This window comes from Andrena cerasifolii, chromosome 6 (genome assembly GCF_050908995.1).
Source record: "Andrena cerasifolii isolate SP2316 chromosome 6, iyAndCera1_principal, whole genome shotgun sequence".
In the NCBI taxonomy this organism is placed as follows: domain Eukaryota; kingdom Metazoa; phylum Arthropoda; class Insecta; order Hymenoptera; family Andrenidae; genus Andrena; species Andrena cerasifolii.
In genome coordinates, this window is record NC_135123.1 from 5,419,518 (window position 1) to 5,443,079 (window position 23,562).

At 35.8% G+C, this 23,562-nt stretch overlaps 3 protein-coding genes across 4 annotated transcripts; 1 reads left to right on the top strand and 2 right to left on the bottom strand.

Annotated features, from left to right (window-relative positions):
• Window positions 1-1,964: 1,964 nt before the first annotated feature.
• Sccro3 (defective in cullin neddylation 1 domain containing SCCRO3) lies at window positions 1,965-7,063 on the bottom strand. Its single transcript, XM_076815311.1, has 4 exons — window positions 6,921-7,063; window positions 6,451-6,619; window positions 5,896-6,203; window positions 1,965-5,245 (listed from the first exon to the last, which is right to left on the bottom strand). Exons 2-4 carry the CDS (start codon window positions 6,530-6,532, stop codon window positions 4,646-4,648), a joined length of 990 nt encoding a protein of 329 aa, XP_076671426.1. The 5' UTR covers window positions 6,533-6,619; window positions 6,921-7,063; the 3' UTR covers window positions 1,965-4,645.
• Window positions 7,064-7,807: 744 nt separating this feature from the next.
• On the top strand, window positions 7,808-17,625 carry Obe (activating signal cointegrator 1 complex subunit obelus). The gene is made up of 11 exons (XM_076815310.1): window positions 7,808-7,970; window positions 8,098-8,189; window positions 8,251-8,399; window positions 8,861-9,112; window positions 9,396-13,604; window positions 13,692-14,183; window positions 14,278-14,468; window positions 14,543-14,711; window positions 15,403-15,651; window positions 15,779-16,127; window positions 16,380-17,625. The coding sequence occupies exons 1-11, from the start codon at window positions 7,840-7,842 to the stop codon at window positions 16,466-16,468; spliced, it is 6,372 nt and encodes a 2,123-aa protein (XP_076671425.1). The 5' UTR covers window positions 7,808-7,839; the 3' UTR covers window positions 16,469-17,625.
• LOC143370334 (protein MEMO1-like) lies at window positions 16,965-23,185 on the bottom strand. 2 transcript variants are annotated; one of them, XM_076815312.1, is made up of 8 exons: window positions 22,899-23,182; window positions 22,011-22,092; window positions 21,865-21,933; window positions 20,856-20,968; window positions 20,604-20,715; window positions 19,766-19,985; window positions 18,628-18,732; window positions 16,965-18,496 (listed from the first exon to the last, which is right to left on the bottom strand). In XM_076815312.1, exons 1-8 carry the CDS (start codon window positions 22,948-22,950, stop codon window positions 18,359-18,361), a joined length of 891 nt encoding a protein of 296 aa, XP_076671427.1. In that variant the 5' UTR covers window positions 22,951-23,182; the 3' UTR covers window positions 16,965-18,358. The 2 variants fall into 2 exon arrangements, with proteins under 2 accessions (XP_076671427.1, XP_076671428.1); XM_076815313.1 differs by lacking the exon at window positions 21,865-21,933 and having other exon boundaries at window positions 22,899-23,185.
• Between the last annotated feature and the right edge of the window lie 377 nt (window positions 23,186-23,562).

The window sequence follows — 23,562 nt, forward strand, 5'->3', positions numbered from 1 at the left end:
CTTCATGCACAAGCGTGCAGTGCAGTGCCTGGCCAACTCAAGCCGTTCGTGACGCACCACCGCACTGGGTAGAGAGTGGGTAGTTCCAGCCGCTTCTGATAGCGAATTCTGGTGCTAGAAATTATCATACATGGCATTGATTGGTTGTTTCTAATCGATACGAAGATAGCTCTATAAGAATCAACCAATCAAAGTCACGCACGACAGTTTCTGGCACCAGTGCAGTGCCAGTGCGTGCCTACCGAATTCGCTATGAGTCACCACCTCGCCGTGCAGTGCCGTGGTGCGACGATTCGAGGTTATGTGTCATGTGATTCTGATTGGTCGATTCCCAACAAATCTTTAGTCCTACCAAAATCAACCAATCAGAATCACATGACACATAACCTCGAATCGTCGCACCACGGCACTACACGGTGAGGTGGTGACTCAGAAGCGGCTGAAACCATAGACATATATAGACAGAGCGTAAGCTGAGGGGGGTGTAAGATTCGCGGTAAGGAGAGCGATACAGGCAAATCGGGTAACGCAGTGGTTATGCATGCCGAATGCTTCCGAAGCTAACCCGACGTGCCTGTATCTGACCTCTGCCTTTTCCCCTCCAAGCCTACCGTTCCTCGCGCCGATAGTCCCAGCTTCTGCGCCGTCTACATATGTCTGTGGCTGGAACTACCCACGCACTACCCGGTGCGGTAGTGCGTCAGAAACGGCTTGAGTTGGTCAGGCTCTGCACTGCACGCTTGTGCATGAAGGTGGCGCGTAGGCGCTTCCGTACCGTCAGTGCGAATGAGGGGTAACTCCCACCAGGGATGTCAGGCTTTTCCCTACGCATCATACTGGGAGCGGAACATAGGTGTAGTGGAGGGGGAACACCTACAGCAGTGGCGGTATATGTGTACTGTGTATCCAATATTATCACACCCATATACCGCCACTGGTGTAGGTGTTCCCCCTCTACTACGCGTATGTTCCGCTCCCACTGTGCGTAGGGAAAAGCCTGGCATCCCTGGTGGGAGTTACCCCTCACTCGCACTGACCAGCCAATATATCTGCTGACCTTAACTTATAGCGAATTCGGTGACTCACACTGACTCTGCACAGGTGCCAAAAAATGACTTGGATTGGTTGATTCTTATAGAACTATCTTCGTTTCTATCAGAAACAACCAATCCAAGTCATTTTTTGGCACCAGTGCAGTCAGTGCGAGTTACCGAATTCGCTATTAGTCACTGCGTAAATAAGGTTGCCGGGCTCCAGGCGAAATATCAATTCTCTAGAGTCTAGCACCAGGGAAACTTAATCAGAATATAATTCACAATTAAGTTCACTAAAAGCATTCAAAAATAAACATTTAACTACAATTTTCTGCGTAATTTACACAAAAAAACGAGGAGGTATATTATAATTATATGATAGTTGCTCATATTTCATATAATATAGAAAAGTTATTTTTAGAAAAATATTTTATTTAAAATCTCTAACGCTTAAAAACAATTCAAAATGATTTATAGAATACCCAACAATGTAAATGTTCAAGTACTTACAAATAATTATTTCACAGATTCTTGGAAATAGCATTAGCTTCGTTGAATATTGTATCTTAAATGACATTTATTAAAAATTTATTGTAAACAATGAAAAATATATAACGTTATATATGTTTTATATTTATGTGCAATTTTGATATATGCGCATGTATCTTGTACAACATAATTGGGCATACTTGTATTAACATGTCGCTGTTATTTAAAATATTAATTCTAAAAATGAAGTATAGCTGAATAAAATTCTGAAAATTAATTACTAAATAAGATTCTGAAAAAATCTATGCAGATTGCATTATTCAGGCGATTAGTACAGAATAGATAGAAAACATAAATTTATAAATTTACAAAAGTTTTATTTTTTCTATAGATTGATAATTTAGTACATAAAATCATTCAGATTAAAATTCGTTAATAAATTTCACATATTTAGTTATAAAATAATAGCTGCATAATTAATTTCATAATGTTTGTGGAGTCTGCTTATTTTAATTCTTCAAACTGTTATTAATTTATAAAAGACAATTTGAAATGCATGTATCAAATTTATAGAAAATAATTTTGTAGTTTACAATAATAGAGAAATTAGTGTATATATTTGGAAAAATATTTTTAATACTGCAATTTTAATGATGAACATCGAATCAATGTCAATGGTTATTCGTACTGGAATTTTGTAGATTATACGAAACAGTCAATTTAAAAGCTTTTCCTTACTTATGTTTAATTATGGTTCAACTGCTTCGTGTAATCGAACATTCATTATGAAATTGGATTATCTTGAGATCGTTAGCATAAATAATCAAACAACTTATAATATAAAAATTTGAAGTTTTACTGAGTTTCAATGTGTAGCAGCAATCTTTTGTGTTTCTCTCAGTACTAAAATGTTTGTAAAACTACTAGCATAAATTGTTTTTTTTTTGTTTCGCTATAATAATAAAATATGTAATGAAAATGTATATTGTGATGTGTGTTATTAAAATTATGCCGAGTTCTTGTATTGTTAGCATAACATGTACACACAGTTTACAATAATAGCGTTAACGTTCTACCAATGAATCAATTATTATACTTAATAATAAAACTTATTCTCAAAATACATATCAGACCATGGACATTTAATTGTTGTAGAAAGTATGAAAAAAAATTATATTTATTAACGGTATCAAGCTCCTTAAATGCGCCATCTCTTTTACTATCGTTTATATCCTTATTACAAAATCAAAACCAATTTATAATGAGTTACGAGAAATGTACAATCTTTATTATAAATATCTATTGCGTTAGCAGTCAAATTCTACTTATATTTATCACTTGATTCGTCGCATTGTCACCACGCCTATGCTTTTACAACGATGCCGTAACAATGCTTTTACAACATTCGACCTGATTAGAAGTTATCACAATAAAAACAACCCTATATATTCCTTAAGACTGTTTTTCAAATGCTAGTTAAGCGAATGTGTTTAATAAAATACATTTCTGGTATACAGTATTTTATATAAAGCTAACTCTTCGGTAAGCTTCGGTTTAAACATAGATTTAAGCCCTCATTAAGTCACAGAAATAAATTAAGAGTATGTGTACGTCTGCTGACTTTAAGTTATGCATATTTGTGCAATTTTGGTAATATCCTACAGACACAATAGTACTTTTTTTGGGGTACCAACACAGAGGAACTTCTTTACGTAATACAGATGATCCTAATAGTATACCTAATACAGTAATAGAAATACTGAACATATAACAGTCGCGTTCATTTACAAAAACATTCTCTGCTTAATATTCTCATAATTGATGTTAGTGCAGTAATCAGACGCTGAATGAGATCAAATGCGAATTTTACTTTTAAAATATAATGAAACAAAGGTGTACCTGTTAGGTATGTGTTTGTAATACATTATATAACGTAAATTAAATGAACGTAGTTAATTAACATATTAATCTTTCTGATATACATTTTTACAATGTATTTAAAGCAAATTCCTTCATTATTGTATAAAGAAAAGCATTTTAATTAAATCTGATGTAGTTAAAACACATCATTAGCGACTTTATGCACTTTAATTGCAAGTCCCTCTGTGTAAGTAATATTCAGCAACCGTTTAAATTATTAAATACATATCTTCTTTGATATTGTACTTTTAACAAGTACTGCGGACAAAAGGATGCTGAATATATTTAAGCAAGTTCTTAATGTTCTGAAAATACCATTGATTAATCGATAAAAATAAGGCTACGCGAAGCTATAAATCATTTGCAGCGATCGAAGATGCAATATAAATATGTAACGTATTTTTGCAAATGAAAATTAGTAAGTCACAACTTTTTTTTATCGATACATTAATTATCGTTAATTTTAGCAAATAGCTTTTAATATTTTCGAAAGACATGGCACTATGTACATGTGTCGAATCAATGTCATTACATTTGAAATGTTTGTCAGAAAATTTTAATAATATTCACCCCTGTCTCTAGACGTTATAAAGACTTCAATTACTGACGTAAAAAAAAAAATAAATAGGAACATAATTTAAATAAATTATACGCCCATTTAAAACATAGACTATGATCACAAATAATCAAATTTGTTTCACGGTAAGTGTGTTCACATCAGTTTCGAACAAAGTTACTCGATATACTTTAATAAGATATAGTTCGGCAGATAAACTTTTGAAGAATCTTTGTATAATACGAAATATATCTTCTTTTTTTTTTATACATTTGTTCCTTTTTCTCTAACAGTATCTCCAAAAAGTGTAAGAAATATTAATGTATTGGAAGTGTATATATTCATTACATACTGTATCACAAATTTGGATCATAGAAATTCTGCTTCATAACGCGTCCATTAGATGTGCACAATTTCAAATTTTCATCTCCCTGAATGAAATCCTTTAAACAGAATTTCTTCTAGAACTTTTAATAATTCTGTTTCATTTGATACTCCGTAATGTAACAATCGAAAATTAGATAAGGGAACTTTGCGAAGAGACTATTTATATAATTTCACTGTCAGTTTTAAATGGTTCTATACAAAAATCGAATATAAGGCGGCAATACCTTCTCACGATGAAAATTTCTTTAGAATACCAATATTAAGCATTATCGATAGCAACGTCCTTTATGATATCGTCTTTACTGATGTTCTGGTTCATTTGATCATTTTCGTATTCCACAAAATCATCGAATAAACTTGGCCACGCTTCTGTATCGTCATAAGCGCCAAGATCGTCGCCGATACTTTCAGCGAAATTCAGAAACATATTCCAAGTATCTCTGGGTATACCTCGAACATGATGGCACTCAAGAAATTTAAGCCACCTTGATAACAAAGGTGGTTCGCGAATTGTAAAAACAAGTTTCCATAGAACGATTGCCATATCAGCCGGTAATATCCTTTGGCCGGAATTGACATCCAGGCCGAACCGGAATGTAAATCGGTAGAGATCCTTGAATAAATTACTATTTACGGTTAACTCTTGAACAGTTTCTGGTAGTCTTGCTTGTATAGCGCGTATACTGTCTACTTTCATTGTTTTCAAACCTGTTACAAACTCTTGACGCGTAAATTGGCACATCTGTTCAGCATTTAATTTCCAAGCAAGTACGAGTACTTTAAATTCATCCGGCGATAGTTGCAAATCATTGCAAAGCCTCTCTATACCATCAGCTAAAATTACGTCTTCGTACGGATCCTATAAATATGAGTTTTAAAATGAAATGTTATATTTGAAACGTGTATCCTTAATTATATAAGACTGTACCCATGATCCTATATACCCATGCCCCTATCGACGTGCGTTACGAAAAGTAGCACGTTTCAATTTTCTTGCCAAAAACAGCACGTTTGCCTTCGTTGTTACGAAAACTAACATGTTTGCCACGAAAAGTAACATGTTCCGTTTGTAGCGACGAAAAGCAGCACATTTGGATGGTTACGAAACATCGAGCGCGTCAACGTAAATACCTTCCGACGCGATTTTTATTTAGTACTAAGTCGGTAATTTATTAAACATTAAAATACCGTACTTAAATTATGTAGATTAAAATTTTCATACGTGTTTCCATTTGGAGATTAGATGGAGCTATTGTTTATTAAACAATCTTTTCAAAAGTCGAATTCTTTGATGCAAAATGCACTTCAACAATTTAAACTAACCACGCGTCGAAACGTGATAGTTTCTGCAGCAGAACCCAAAACGTGCTATTCTTCGTGGCGAAACAGGATAATGTGCTAGTTTTCGCCGCAAAGAACGAAATGTACTATAAAAAACGCTGACCCTGTATATACCCAATACCCATACTGTAAAAGTAAGTTCCCGAATTTAGTGGATTTAAATTTTACCTTATATTGGTCAAACAAAGCATTCAACTTGCTCTCGGATGTTTCCTTTTGCTGCTTCGATTCAGTCGTTACATAAACACCGGACGATGGTCCTGATCTACCCAGCGGTGGTAAACGCGAGTAAAACCCCCTCGAGAGACGCAGATTATTTTGTACACAAGGCACAGATCCACAATTATCAGATCCTACATTGTTGAATGTTGATAACGTGGGCATCGATTTTCTGTTTCCGTTTATATGCGTTTCAGATGCTAAGGGTCCAGTTTGTTGGCAAGAATTTGGGAACAAGCCCTTAAGTTCCATTGTCTCTGTAACCATTAGAACAACGATAGCATAAAATACTGTTCGCAGCGTGTAAAGTACGTTTAAGAAATGCGTAAAATAATAATACAATAATTCTTATTAAATATCCTCAAATATGAACATTAAATATTCCCCTTGTTACTTTGAGATATAATTTTCAATTATCGAATAACCAAAGAAAGCTACAAGAAGAAACATTATACATCAGTAAAATCACCAATAACTGACATTGATAACAAACACAACAGTTACCGTCTTTGTGTTCCAAATACATGGATTGATCAGTGGTGGCTGGTGTAAGAGGCACCTTGAAACACGAAAAACAGTTTCCCATTGATGCTGTCCGTACTTAGAATCAGAGACAAGTATCCCGTTCATCAGTAGTCTAGTTCAGTCTTACATTGACAGTCTTGATCAGAAGCTAAACAATAAAATATTATCTATATAAATTCTGCGCTTCGTGAATAATGATCTTGAAATTTTTAAAAACGCACAATTACAACATTCTGAGTCACGAGCAAATATTAATCATAACAATGTTCCAATGCAAAATTATCTTTTTACATTTTCCTACATAGGTGTACCAATAAAATAATCGTATTATTGAGAATTCAGTGTTTGATGTCCGAAAGTATTATGGTACATTTCCGAAAGCGTTCGATCTCGATGCGAGAAGAATACGCGGCGCAAATAGCGCGTGAATTAAGGAAACAGTTCTTTACCTTATTGTTAAGGCGGATTTTCGGTCTACCTGGGTCACTATAAGCCCAGTAAAGACCCACCGCGAAATATCCCGTTCTGCCCACATTCATAAATTCTCGGGAATTATTTTAAACTTCGATTCGCTGCAATTAAAAGTGGCGGAATGCTTCGACCTCGCTTCTACCGAGCGTTTCATTTACATGACTACCAGGTCGGATTTGTGCTTGGCTAAACGCTACTGTCATTTGTAGCGACGTAACCTCACCGAATGATACAACGACGGTACCATTCCATTGGCGAAGCACGCTCATTTATTTCGGCCTATATTGTTTGCTGATGCTTCGGCGAGGCTTCTGCGGTGAAGCGCGATCGAGCACGATAATAAAGGCAGGTATACTCTTCGTGTTTTAATAGGTATACCAGAGGAAGTCCCTTCGCAGCGAAGCAACAACGAGATCCTTTTCGTAAACTCCAGTATTGATACTCCATAAAAATAATAATCACTAGTGACGCATACGTACTCCACTGTAGGTGAAATTGCGAGTCCCATGCGAAAAAAACGTGCACCGCATTATTGCGCTGTTCGTCTGCCTGTTAGTTTTAAAATTATGGTTACGCGACGTTCTTTTTCACACTGCGCGTATAGAATTTTGTAAGTTCAAATATAGACGATAATTAAACGATTCGCTTTTATTGTTGGTTATCGGGTTTTATAAATTATGCTCCTACGCTTGTGTTATATGATATTAATTCTAAGCGATGTGATCTCGTTATTTCGTAATGTATTAGAAATGCATACTTTCTGTGACACGATGTGGGAAATTAGTATCCGTCTGTAGAGCAGTGACTGTCAAAGTAAATTTTAAATAATATAATACGATAAGTCAATGTAATGTTTGTGTCACAGTTAACCTACGCTGATATACTTCCTACGGAAAGATGGGGGAATTGCCGCGGATCACAAGATCGTTGCGGATGTTTACGGATCTTGGGCGCATTAAAAGTACACTTGATTTGCCACCGAATGATTTATCTAAAAAACGCAAAGAGCAAACTAGCATATTAAAGAGGTATTTCTTAATTTAATGGCTTATAATTATTTATGTACACGGCGCAAATAATGTATTTTATTTATTTTACGACATCGTAAACTTTATGCGATATATTAATGAATATTTATGTTTTCGTAAAATGCAGTGAACTCAAATGGAACGATTTGTGCAGTTATATATCCAATGACGCTTTAATGCTGGTTAACAACTTACGTCAAGTTGTTGAGAAAATACTTGGTACGTATTAATGTAAAATGAGAAATAATTTCAAGTGTTTCTTTATTCTTCGTTATTTTAGGCGAATGTTCTTATGAACTTGTACATGAATTCACAATGTTTGCTTTATGCTTGTTAATCAATGAGAAAATGATAACATCGGCAATGTTTGATATTTTGAAGAAACAAGCAGCAAATTTGACAACTCAAGATGCTAATACCATGATGGGGGTAAGTGTTGTTTTTTTCAGGAGAATTACACTGGTTTAAAAAATAAAACCTCATGTTCGGGATCAGCGGGCCATTTTACATAAGAAAAAAATAGTGGCATCTGCTGCGCAAAATGGCTGTAAATTAGTGTTACCAATAATTTAAACAGTTATGATTGATATAAATATTTTTGAAGTACGACAAATGACTTCGCTAGAAATAAAATATAAAATAATGAATCTCCTCAATAAACTTACTCAAAATATCCACCTCCACTTCATAAATTTCTTCTTTTCTCAAATGTATTTTCTTGAAGCGACCTTTTGGGCTACATGATTAATGCTTTTAATATCAAAAGCATTACAAAATTTATGAGCTGATATTAAGCACGTAACATTATTACAATTCTCATAATGGTTTAATATTTTTGAATAGTACAGGTTGTTCGTTTACAAATTGTAATTTTCGTTACCTTTTTACAGATAATCTTAACATTTAAGAACAAATTGAACGATGACGCTTTAGAGTTTTTAACGAATGGAATAGAAAATGTTAATAATATTGAAATATCTGAAGCTGATTTATTTGGTACAAAATTTGTCTATAAGCCTGTAAGGGCTGTGTGGCCAGACACTGGGACACTTCGCAATATGTCTCAGGGGAATAGAATGCAAAGCAGCGATAACTTCACTATGAAATATACAGACAATACTACAAAATCATACAATCCTGAAGTTTGTATTTACTACATTATTCTAATATTTGCTTTTAATCATATTGTTGCGTCGGGGCGTTTCCATCGCAGGCCACCCCGACCCAAAGGGTAGAATAATTACACAAATAGATTTACAATGTTACAAGCCCAACCCGCACGTCCGAACGCTATGGCGTTCGGTACAAGACCAGTCTTCTGGTCGGCCTCCCGATTGTCCTCTTGAAGGGGGCCGACCTTCTTCTTTCTTCAGCTACGAGCACCAGCAGGCTACTATTTTAATACAACCTGTACTTTTGTTTCAGTTTGATAAAGCGACATACAAAAAGGAGTTGAAGTTGTGTTATGACAAGTATTCTAGAGATATGACTCACGAGGATTTCGTAACTATGATAAAGGACAAATTGAAACGTTCCAGAAATCTACAAAACGAGCTACTCGACTTTTTAGGTTGCGAGCACATAGAGTTCATCCAATATATTATACAACATCGAAAAAGTATTGTAGCTCTGAGTTCTCTTCCAAAAATACAGACACAGTCCGCTGTACAGAGACCTGTAATTAGTGGCCAAATAACAGTACGATCCGAGAAAGAGGAGCAAATATTAAAACAAATACGAAAAGAAGAAAAAAAGTTACAAAAAATATCGAATAAACGGGAGGGAAAGACGGATTTAGAAGGGAGCGACTTTGAGCCGCATGGACTACAGTTGAAAAAGCAGGAAGCGCTGATAGAAAGTTGCAGACCCTTATTCAAGAGAAATATCGTTTCATCGGCAGATAGGACTGTGCAGGAGAATTATCCATTTGTATTTGATTCTAACATGGCCAGTAAATGTACAAGTGGCTATATATCACAGCAGAAAATAATGTTACCAGAAAATGTTGTGAAAAAAGACACAGACACGTACGAGAAGGTTCACATACCGATCCCAGAATCTCAATTACTCGATGTTTCTTACAAGCCTATTACGATATCTGCATTGGATGATATCGGGCAAATGGCTTTCAAAGGCATTCCAGAATTAAATCGAATACAAAGTATAGTGTTTAACACAGCATATAATACCAATGAGAATTTATTGATCTGTGCACCGACAGGAGCTGGGAAAACTAATGTCGCAATGTTGACTGTGGTGCACCAGTTGAAGCAACACATCAAGGATCGGGAATTAATGAAAAATGAATTTAAAATAATTTATGTGGCGCCTATGAAGGCTTTAGCAGCCGAAATGGCAGGGAATTTTAGTAAACGACTCGAGTGTATTGGTATATCAGTTAGAGAACTGACCGGGGATATGCAGTTAACCAAATCGGAAATACAACAAACACAAATGATAGTCACTACCCCAGAAAAATGGGATATTCTTACGAGGAAAGGTACCGGAGACAATTCTCTTACCAGTCTCGTAAAATTATTAATTATCGACGAAGTACATCTGTTACATGGCGACAGAGGACCCGTGATCGAGGCGTTAGTTGCTCGTACTTTAAGGCAAGTAGAATCTTCGCAAAGTATGATCAGAATTGTCGGGCTATCCGCGACTCTGCCGAATTACGTAGACGTCGCGAGATTCTTAAGAGTAAATCCTACTAGGGGACTGTTTTATTTTGACCATCGATTTCGCCCGGTGCCACTTAGCCAGACATTCATCGGTGTAAAAGGAACGTCACTGATGCAGCAAATGAATTACATGGACCGCGTATGTTACGATAATGTTATAGATATGGTATCCAAAGGGCATCAAGTCATGGTATTCGTACATGCACGCAATGCTACTGTTAAAGTAGCGAACACGCTAAAAGAACTAGCGCTGCAGAATAATATGCTTAAATACTTCATACCCGAAGGTCACGGAAAATTTGTAAATAAAGCATTTGCCAAGTCGCGTAATAAGCACCTAGGCGAATTGTTTAACAGTGGGTTATCGGTGCATCACGCAGGTTTATTACGTTCGGAGCGAAACGTAGTTGAGAAATATTTTTCAGAGAAATTAATTAAAGTTTTAGTTTGCACATCGACACTAGCTTGGGGCGTAAACTTACCTGCACACGCAGTTATTATAAGAGGGACAGACATATACGATTCGAAACATGGCTCGTTTATTGATTTGGACATACTGGATGTTTTACAAATCTTTGGACGCGCCGGTAGGCCGCAGTTCGATGCATCGGGTCATGCTGTTATTATTACTGTTCATGATAAGTTATATCACTATCTGTCGTTATTAACAAACCAAGTACCTATCGAAAGCAAGTTTATTACATATCTGGCTGACAATTTGAATGCCGAAATTGCACTAGGTACAATATCAAACGTGGAAGAAGCTATAGAATGGCTGAATTACACGTACTTGTTTGTTCGAATGAAATTAAATCATCAAGTGTATGGAATAAGTCATGAAGTCGTTAAAGTGGATCCAAATTTGGAGCAAAAGAGAAGGGAACTGATCGATGTAGCAGCTGGCGCGTTAGATAAAATAAAAATGATACGGTACAATAAAGCTACTGGGGACCTTAGTCCGACTGATCTAGGACGTATCGCGAGCCACTTTTATCTTAAATATGACACTGTTGAAATTTTCAATGAATTAACAAAACCAATAATGACCGAAGCAGATATACTTTCAATGATATCCCGTTCCCAAGAATTCGAGCAATTAAAAGTACGAGACGATGAGATTGACGAGTTGGAAAGATTGTTTAGAGAGAATTGCGAACTCCCAGTGCCAGGTGGAGCAGAAAATATATACGGCAAAGTGAACATTCTGTTGCAAACGTATTTATCGCACGGTCGTGTGAATTCGTTTTCATTAATATCGGATCAAGCGTACATTACGCAAAATGTAGTGCGTATATCCAGGGCATTATTTAAAATTATGTTAAGAAAAAACAATGCAATAATGTCTAGACGCTTATTAGAAATGGCCAAGATGCTTCAACTACAACAGTGGGATAATATGCATCCCTTGTGTCAGTTTCCCTGTTTGTCTTCAGAAATCACTGAAAAATTAGACCATCATAATTTAAATATTAATAACTTATGCGATATGAGTGTTCTGGAGATTGGGGATATCGTGCGTAATCAGAGAGCTGCGGCATTAGTTAGAAAGTGCTGCGAAGAGTTCCCCGTATTAGAGATGGAGTCCAATATACAACCCATTACCCGTACAATTTTAAGAATTCGCCTGAAGATATATCCTCAGTTTCGGTGGAACGATAGAGTTCATGGTAAGACTTCAGAACCATTCTGGATATGGATAGAAGATCCAGATACTAATTTCATTTACCACCACGAATATTTCATCCTGACAAAACAGATGGTTTGTCATAACCTTGAGCAAGAACTTGTAATGACTATACCATTGAATGAACCGTTACCTGCCCAGTATATAATAACAGCAACGAGTGACCGTTGGTTGAGTTGCAGATACGTAACACCCCTCACATTTCATGATCTGATTTTACCCGAAGAATATCCTCCGTACACTGACTTGTTGGTGTTGCAGCCGTTGCCAGTGAAGGCTCTGAAGGCACCAGAGTACGAGAAGCTTTATAAATTTTCCCACTTCAATCCGATACAAACGCAGATCTTTCATTGCCTGTACTACACGGATAACAATGTGCTTTTAGGAGCTCCAACTGGTTCGGGGAAAACAATAGCTGCGGAAATCGCTATGTTCAGAATATTCAAACAGTATCCTACCCAAAAGGTCGTGTATATTGCGCCTCTGAAAGCTTTGGTCAGGGAACGGATAAGTGACTGGAAAGTTAGACTTGAACAACAATTGGGGAAGAAGGTAGTGGAACTGACTGGAGATGTGTCGCCGGACGTTAAAGTGATAGCTAATGCAAATGTGATCGTAACCACGCCAGAGAAGTGGGACGGCATCAGCAGAAGTTGGCAAACAAGAACTTACGTGAAGAATGTCGGGCTTATAATTATAGATGAGATCCATCTCTTAGGGGAAGACCGCGGTCCTGTTTTGGAAGTCATTATTTCAAGGACCAATTTTATTTCCTCGCACACTACGAGGAACTTGAGAGTTATTGGACTTTCTACAGCATTGGCCAATGCAGTGGATTTAGCTAATTGGCTTGGCATTGGAGAGATGGGCTTGTACAATTTCCGCCCATCCGTACGACCCGTGCCACTGCAAATTCACATAAATGGATTTCCTGGGAAACACTATTGTCCGCGAATGGCAACAATGAACAGACCAACTTTTCAAGCGATCCGTCAACATTCGCCATCTAGCCCAGCCCTTGTGTTTGTTTCTTCGCGTAGGCAAACGCGTTTGACTGCGTTAGATTTAATTGCTTATCTCGCGGCTGAACATGATCCCAAACAGTGGCTACATATGCCCGAAGAAGAGATGGATAATGTTTTAGAACAGGTACGGGACTCAAATTTAAAGCTGATACTCGTTTTCGGGATTGGACTTCACCACGCTGGCCTTCAAGATAAAGATCGGAGACTTGTCGAAGAACTGTTTGTTCATAACAAAATTCAGGTAGGTATTCGGGACTTTAATGAATGCATAATGCAATTGGGAGTATTCAAGCCTCTTATAGAAATATTTCCTGAAAATCTCCTTTAGGTATTGATTACTACAGCTACGCTAGCTTGGGGTGTAAATTTCCCTGCTCATTTAGTAGTAATAAAGGGGACGGAGTACTTTGACGGCAAGACAAAACGCTACGTGGACATGCCAATTACGGATGTGCTTCAGATGATGGGTCGCGCGGGCCGGCCTCAGTTTGACACTTCTGGGGTGGCAGTTGTTCTAGTACACGACTTGAAGAAAAGCTTTTATAAGAACTTCTTGCACCAGCCATTTCCAGTGGAATCAAGTCTATTGGCAGTACTGCCAGACCACATAAATGCGGAGATTGTGGCTGGTACAATTAAAAGCAAACAAGAATTTTTAGATTATTTAACGTGGACCTATTTCTTTAGAAGATTGCTAAAAAATCCTAAATACTATGACTTAAATACTCTAGAGCCTAATACGATTAATCAGTATTTATCTTCTTTGGTGGATAACACAATAAAGGTGTTGATAGACTCGTATTGCGTTGGCTTTGACGAGGTACGTAGTATTAAATTTATGTTGTTAAGTTAATTGTATAATTTAAGTATTTTTGTTGTTGCACTATTAATGTCGTTGTTACTCTTCTTTTCAGGATGAGCAAATTTTATTCCCACTTTCGATGGGTAAAATAGCATCGTTCTATTATTTGTCACATCGTACCATGTTAATGTTCGAGCAGACGTTACAAGAATCCATGACTCTGGATCAGTGTCTCCATATTTTATGCAATGCTCACGAATACAATGAATTGCCAGTAAGACATAACGAAGAATTATTAAACGAGTAAGTTGCTAATTTCACTTAAGCTTAACTTAAAGAGTTCCGAGTTTGTTATAATATGTGTGATTACTCAACAGAGAATTAAGTAAAATGTGCCGTTACTCAGTAGACAATTACTCATACGATTCTCCAAATACCAAAGCATTTCTATTACTTCAAGCACACTTTGCCCGACTTATATTGCCATGCGCGGATTACAGTATAGATTTGAAGTTAGTTCTTGATCAGGCAATTAGAATTATTCAGGTACGTATACGTATGTTCTTGGGATCTTTATTCATATAAAAAAATTTATTTGACACACTTTTGTCACACATTGCCGTTCGTTTTCTGCGGTCGTAGCAACCTCTGCACCAAGCAAGGGGCCACCTTATCAGCATCATAACTTCTCCAATTTACAACCTTTTTTCATGAACTTTGCGTTAATCTATGCAGAATGACATTCTCTAAGGGCCATCGGGCCATTTTTTGAAATTTTTAATTTTTAATATTTTTTTCACCATTTAAAGATCGAAATTGTAGACGAAAAATCGACTGCTTTCTCCAAAATGGCATAATTTCCTTATTTTCTAAAAATTCAAAAATTTGGCCCGATAGCCCTTAGAGAATATCATTCTGCATATATGAACGCAAAGTTCATTAAAAAAGGCTGTCCATTGTCGAAGTTATCATGCTGACAAGGAGGAGGCCCCCTGCTTGGTGCAGAGGTTGCTGCAACCGCAAGAAACGAAAGGCAATATATGACAAAGGAGTATCAAATAATTTTTTTTATACGAATAAAGGTCCCAAGAACAAGATATAATTATAAAATTCTCGATTTTTTTCACACGTCTCGAGGAAAAAAATCCCAAATGTGATCAATTATTCGGCGCCGAGAACGAATGTAACCCCTTAAGGCTTCTTACTTTGCTACAGTATAATATACCATTGCTTTTAGGCGATGATAGACACTGTTGCAGAACACGGATGGTTGCAGAGTACACTTATGATAATACAATTACTTCAAATTATTATTCAAGCCCGATGGTTCGATGAACCTGCAGTTACCACATTGCCTCATATAAATTCCGAACATTTGCCGTTGTTTTCAAAATTACCAACAGCTCTTCCAGTATTATGCACCAGTGCGTGTAATAAATTTATAGAAATACTTCGTAAACAGTTCGCAGAGGACCTGGTACAACAGGTAAATATATCAGATTTTAGTTCATAATGTTAACAACGCGAGTGTAAACTTAATTTCGCAATTATGAATTGATTAGCAAATATTCAGACTGTTCAGGTTTATATTAATTTTATTAATATCTTGACAGATATATCAAGTGACACGAGACATGCCAATACTTTGTGTCGATTTAAGATTGGAAGGTCATTGGTTCAACGGTGTTACAGAGAAATCTGTATTGTTGCAATCAAATAACCGTAATTACATAGATGTACATCAAGATCAAGACTATATATTAAATGTTGGGATGTGCAGAAGAAATAGATCGAGTAATTTGAGAGCGCATTGTCCCATGTTCCACAAAGGAAAGGATGAGGGTTGGTTCCTAGTTTTGGGTAGTATTGACGATAATGAACTATGGGCTTTAAAACGAGTGTCTGGGATAAATGACCATCGGAAGTGTCACCAGCTGCAATTCAGAGCACCATCGCAATTAGGTAACTTTACTTTCGTTAGTACTTCTTTCAGGCCGTCGCGCATTTTGGCGAAGTGCGACGAAGCGAATGGAACAAATTAATAATAATTAATTGTCGCTGCGCCTTGGTCTGGTGTGCGCGGCTCAGTACGAATCAATTGCTTATAAGATTTTCTCTTCGCATCGCTGCGCTTCGGCAAAAGGCGCGACGACCTGTATTCTTTTATAGAACCGTAGAATATTAATCGTTTTAATTGAAAAATGATTCCTTAAGGGCGAACAAATTTGACATTTTATCTGATGTCCGATTGTTACATGGAACTGGACCAACAATACAATGTACAGATGAACGTAATACCTTAACTTAATAAAAGTAAATGAACGCTCGAAAGACTGAACGAAGAGTAGCAAACATATATGTATGCTCAAATGTTAAAGTATTTTACATCGGCATTGTTAATCACGGGTGAAACCTCCGCACAGTTTGTGGGTGGTGCACCGCGTGTTCTGGGGACGGCCTGTAAACGGCACCGCTTTAAAGTTAACTAATAAGTACAAACAGAATATTTTAATATGAAATATTAATATATCAATTAATATTTATGGAGCTGCTTACTGATCGAAGGTATTGTGATTAAAACTATATTTAAGCGTAATTTTTAAGTGTTTATTTTTCCGAAGATGTATACAAATTTATATATATATATATTTTCCTTTCTTATTACTTGTCGCGGATTATTTCATATTTTTCATACAAATGTGAACCTTACTATGTTTAGTATATAAAGATAAAAAAAGTAACATCTGAAGGATCAGTTATATAATTTCCTAGTGTTTGTGAATAAAGCAACCCATTCGAGACGTTGAAAAAAAATGTTAGTTTACTTTATTACAAAGCAAGTCTCATAGATTACACATAAAACTTAATATAAAAATGCAGTAATTATTGTAACACAAACAGTAATAGCTCATTAAAGATAAAAGGATATCAGTGGTAGCTTCATATATCTTACACGCTCTTTTCCGTACTGATCCTCCTTCACAATTACACTATGACATTGTAACAGTACAATATTGTTTAGTTTAATTCGTTATGCTAACAAGAAGTAGTGAGAGATTATAGGATAGGAAGGATGTGAGATCATTTCATTGCTTTGTTTTAACGAGAACATAATTAAGTTGTACCCTTTCACTCGTGCTTCATTACTTGCGCAATGACGCCCCGTTCTGTACTTATCGATGCAGATTATTCACACTAGCAACGCAGAAGAGATATATTTTTAAAATTTGCTTCCCAGCTTCGACTGTATCTACTCCCCCGAGACACACGATGCAATTCGTGCCAAAATGCAAGCAGGTAAAAAGGAGAGTGTATATTTTCTGTTTGTGAGATGTTGTTAAATAAGAAATGTTTATAAGATTTTAAATAAATAAATAACTCGATACCGATAAATCCACGCACAGGCACCGACTATTATACTTGTACAATTACTTAAATTATGTTTTTGAAAAAATTTATTATCTTTCTAGTTAATCCCTCGACTTATTATCTGAACCCTTTAGCTGTTTTGCCCAGAGCGAAGTACAAAGCTATTTGATTCGTACTACTTTTGCGAAGTTCTATGATAAATACGGTGAATTTAGATCGAAAAAGAAATATATACCTTTTCGTTCATAGCTCATCGTTTTATTACACTGCAAAAAGGTTAAAGGCTAAATTAGTAACGCTTGCGGTAAATACTTCACTCATTCCCCCACAAGTGTTTTTAAGCTAACGTAATAAATTTGTTGGGTGGGTAAATATCAATTTATCAGTTATCTCTTCTTCATCAGTAGAACGAACCCTCTGCTCTCTCAATATTTAAGAGACGCACTTTATGCAACCATTTTCATAGATGTAGTACTAATCAAAGCAAAGAAATTCTTAAGCTCCCTCCGCAATTTAAATCTGGAAGTACTGATTAGTTCTTGTAAGTAATAAACCGAAAAACCCTTAAACAAAACAATTTCATAGTAATGTTCTCCTTTATCTATATTTAGTTATTTCTCACGGTATATAATAAACTGTAACTCAATTCGAGTGTCATCTCCCATTACGTTGCACATATATATGAAAGAAAAGAAAAACCGACAGTCTTGATTAATCCGTTTCACAATTAATAGGGTATTACTGTCACCTTTTAGTACTTTCTTTTTTCCTGCGACTGTTCCATTTTCAAGTGACAATAATGGTATCGAAGATCGGAAATTTTATCACTCGAGAACCAAGGAAGCACTAGCGTAACTAACAGAACTATCATTCATGTTATTGCACTGATTACTTTGAGCATATTTAAGAAACTTCAAGTTCATTCTTTGGCCATTAGTATTTCCCTTTAAACTATGAATTGCCTGCAGACATATAAAAAAATTTTAAGATTGTAATAAATTTAATGACGAAAGTTAATTCAATCGTGAAACAACATTTTTTGTCGAAGAAGAAAGATTCTGTGAATGATCTGATTAAATGAAAATAACATTACCTGTAATAGAACACTGATAGGATGTCGACCACATATAGTATTAGCATATTTTTTAAGGTAATCGGTGAACATTGTGGGATTTAAAGTTTCTATGATGTCCATTCCCTGTGCAAATTCATACAAATATAGAATGTATTATACATGCATATTAACAATTGTGAAAGCATAGATAATTGAAGAGTAATGATATATAATTAAGGAGTTATAAATGAATTTTTTTTTAAGAAGCGGAAGCGTATATTTTTACAAAACTTTTTGCGCTTAAAAGAGCAACGTTTAAAGAACATTTGGTAATTATTTCGTAGAAAAATATTTACATTTATAATAAAGTAACAACCGACATCCAAGAAGCATTTTTAAAAAATTGGTTTTGCGGTCAGCACTGCAAAGCCAAATGAGCAATTTTCCGAAATATTAATTTAAAACAAAATGGCGGCTATTTAAAGTTGAAATCCTTATTTTTTCGCGTGATTTTTGCACGAAAAAAATAGGATTTCCACTTTAAATAGCCGCCACTTTGTTTTAAATTAATATTTCGGAAAATTGCTCCTTTGGCTTTGCAGTGCTGACCGCAAAACTAATTTTTACAAATGCTTTTTGAATGTCGGTTGTTACTTTATTATAAACGTAAATATTTTTAAACGAAAAAATTACCAAATGTTCTTTAAACGTTGCTGTTTTAAGCGCAAAAAGTTTTGTAAAAATATACGCTTCCGCTTCTTCAAAAAAAATTCACAAATATTTACCTCTTTTCGGCCGCCTGACTAGCTATAACCCCTTAAGGGGTTACCTACCGTCAGGAGGTAGAAAAAGAATCGATTCTTTGGGAATTTATTTCAGAAAGTACATGCATATTTTTATGCAATGTCAAAATTTACATTTCTAGAAAAAGACTATTAGACCATGACTGTATAAGTATTACGAATGTACAATTATTACTGAAAAGTTAAAAGATTCAAAAATTCGAAAATGGTAACTCAAAAAATGACGCTGGGGTACAGTGAACCCCGTGTGACCAATTTGTGATTATAAGAAGGTGTGACCACGATGGGTTAATATAAATACATCCTAATGAAGCAGCAACTTAAATAAGTAAAGTATCTATAAAGTTACAAGTTTGTATTTATGTTTTATGTACCATCTTGTCAAGATTTTGAATAGATCTGTAAATAGGACCACATGACCTATCGTAGTAAGTAAAGCGAAAACGTTGTCCCCAGTGACAGAAATCCGATGAAATCACAAATAATGTCTGTGGATCCGCCATGTACGGTGCTAATAATCTTCCATAAAGTGCCTCCCTTTCTGGGCTTAACGATCCAACCAATATTGGAATTATAGTAAAAGAATCTTTGAACCTATATGGGCATAAAACGAAAGCTTAAAAATTCGAAATAAGTTAACTTTAAGGTTTAAGGGGTCATTCTGGTAATCACGCCGCAAAATTCGGTAACATTCGGGCTTAATTCTGGCACCTGCGATAGCGGTACTCATAATGATTAAGACTCAGCTTGGTTTTTTTGTTTGAGATGAGTCTGTGAGCTGAAATCACTCCCGCCAGGGAGGTACTTCTTTTCGAAGGCGCGATTTTGAACTCCAGATAACATTGAAAAAACACAATTAAAAGTGTATTTAAAAAATTGTTCCGTATACATTACAAGTAGAGTTGAGACTATTTGTCGAATTTTTCGGTATTCGAATATTCGAATACTAAAATATTCAAAATTTATTCGTAGCATTCGAATACTTGTAAAATATTCGAATACTCAAATATTCGAAATTTATTCGTAATATTTGAATACTTGTAAAATATTCGAATAGTCCCAGCCCTAATTACAAGTAGCTTAATAAATGAAAAAAAAAGTTCGACATTGTTATTCATTGTATTCACTGAGAAAAAAAAGCCCGAATGTTTCCGAATTTTGCGGCGTGATTACCAGAATGACCCCTTAACAGAGCGGGTGGAATTAACATACCCTTCCATAACTTTTGCTATAAATGGTAATTGCATTTCAATACTGTGTTCTTCTTCATCTGTATTTAAATCCATCCATTCAAAGTGTCTAGTCTCCTCAAGTTCTCTGCATACTATCACAATGAACAGAAACCTATATTTGGACTAATCTTCGATAGTAATTCATATTTGCGTTTGGATTCGCATACGTTTTACATTTAAAAAAAAAAATTATTCGGATTGTTTTCCATATTCTGTATTACGTAATCCGTACCTTGTTGATCAATATGTAGGTCGTACAGCGGTGTCTGATAGATCGAGGCAGAAGGCAGAGCACATCCCGCTAATCTCAGGTGATGCGAAGGGCCGAGTATAAATATCCTGCGTCTATGTAACGATAAATTACAAACTTTATAATATACTTTAAAACATATAAAAGTCAAAGCACAACGTTGAGTATATAAAATGATTTTTGGCCAAAGGGTACGCCACGGTGGCTGTGCACCATTGGTAAGCTCCGGTCCAAAAATCACTCTGTACGCCAAACATTGTCCTTTCAAAACGTAATTAATCACATCCTCTTTATACAAGCACATGGCTATAATAGTGTTCAATGTTTTATTGATTAACACTCTGAATCTACAAATCCATCAAAGTCGAACCAATAATCAGAGAACAGTTTTGGGATACTTCTTTCGCAACATAAGTCTTATAATAATTACATTATTTTCTTGAGAAGTTCAGATTCAAAGTATTAAATAGAAACAAAAATTCAATAACATAGTTTATCAATGCTGCATTAAAAGTATATCGATTACACAGGGTCTATTCTTATATGTGGAACCCATTTTGCAGATAAGTGAAATACATGTAAGCAATAAAAAAAAATATATATTAACGAAAATACGCGATGTACGTCGCTCCATTTTCAAGTTGAAATTACTTTCGGGTCCTGATATCCCTTCAGCTACTGTAACTAATTACACCGAAACGTTTACGAAGAATGCTTATCCCGTGCACCACCTTCTCGTACGATACGCGATATGTAACATAAAGCTAACGGATATAAATCGCTTGAACGCGGAACTAGCAGCGCTTGGAAAGAAGGCGAAAGAAGTCGTATCTATGACTGTAGTCTCTATCTTTTTCTGTGTTTATCCTTTAAGTGGGCCCTACTTACGAGGATATACCCTGTGTGTAGTTGTATAAATTCATTTGACGCGATTAAATATATTCCAATAAAGTAAAAAAATAACTGATAAACATTTTACTTAGAAACTTACACAACTACTGGACTAATCTGGCGGTATGCAAAACCAGCACATGCTCCGCAATAGCTGTAACCTGCATGTCTGTGAAATTTTGTTTGTATTTCAATAAAGATTTGTTAACCTACTCGAGAATTATTTAATGTACTATAATTACTGACGGGGCAATAATTGCCCTAGCAGGTCCGTGTGATAAGTCTGCCGCACCCAACCAACCTTCTAATTGCTTATTCAACTCTGAACCTGTGTAAAACATTCATTTTAATATGCATATGTAATTATTCCAGTAGTTCAAGCATGTATCATTGATAAATAATGCAACTGAAGCTATTCGAATCGGCTAAGTAATCCTAGAACATAATGGAACGACTCGCAGCCACGACTGCCTGCATGGCGACTGCGGAATGATAGCATACGTAGAGCATATACGCGCTAGTTTATTAATAAACTTCGGAAGCATTGAGGATAAATAAAACTATCTTAATAAGTATAATATTATTTTTACAGGTTTTTTATTTCTTCTACATGTTATTTAAGGTAGTTAATATAGGAAATTTGAGATTAATTCATTATCGAGGTGGATTGCGTGAATGACGTTAGAAATAACATACTTCTTCTGTAATTAGAAATAAACTACCTCCTATAGTCTTCATACAGATGTTGTCATTCCTAAATTACCATGAAACAATTTTGTATACATCTGAAATATTGAACAGAAGTACATGTTGCTTTACAAGATAACCAAGATGCAACATAACAATAGAATGGTATTAATAGTCTCTGTTAGCAGTGGCTAATATTAAACATTAATAGAGATGAATTAGAGCTGGTATGCCGTACTAATAAGAAAGAATAGGTATCGAGTAATATGTGTGCGATTTATTGCATTGACAGATGTTTGTTTTCGGGCATATGTGAATATTAGTCAGCAGGTAGTTGCAAGCCTACGTAGCGATAAGAGAGAAATGACAAGTATTTGCGATTAAATTATAAACGGGCAACGTCCAAAGGCTAAAATAAATTAGGAATATATTTTGAATACCACTTACCAGAGCCTGCGTACCAACTACCAGCATGAGTTGCTCTTCTAACTAATGCCATTTTTCACTTTATTATACTGAGTCTTATTCCTTCTACTCACTTTCTGTAGCAGACGAGTATTTGGCTTATCGATAATCTTATGTGCGATTTATATAGAACGCTGACATTTAATCCTATATAAATACAAAATGTTTATAAAACCGTATCACAAAACTTTTATTTAACCATGAACCATGCACTCCCAATAACGTCCAGTTGTATGTTTGCAAATGCATCCGAGTTCCGAGTGTTGTCGGCCGGTATCTTCACTCCCAGATATCTGCCAGTCAGAGTTATCTGGCAGATATCTGGCACATGCCTGTTCTTCACCTACAGGCTCCAGTCTCGAGTTATCTGCCAGTTATTCTCTGATCAATTCGACTAGAGGTCAGTGGTGGGTAGTAATCCTCTAGGGAGTGATCGGAACAACGTGTATCGTCGCTGATTGGTTGCCGCGATTTAGGAGCAAAAGCGGAAGTAGACAGAGAAAGAAACTGTAAAAAAGAAAGAGACAGAGATACTGATAAAAAGAGACAGAAATACTGACAGAAAGAGAGTGAGAAATACTGATAGAAAGAGATAGATATGTTTATTTCCGGTTTTGCTCCAAGATGGCTGCGGTTATACCGATCA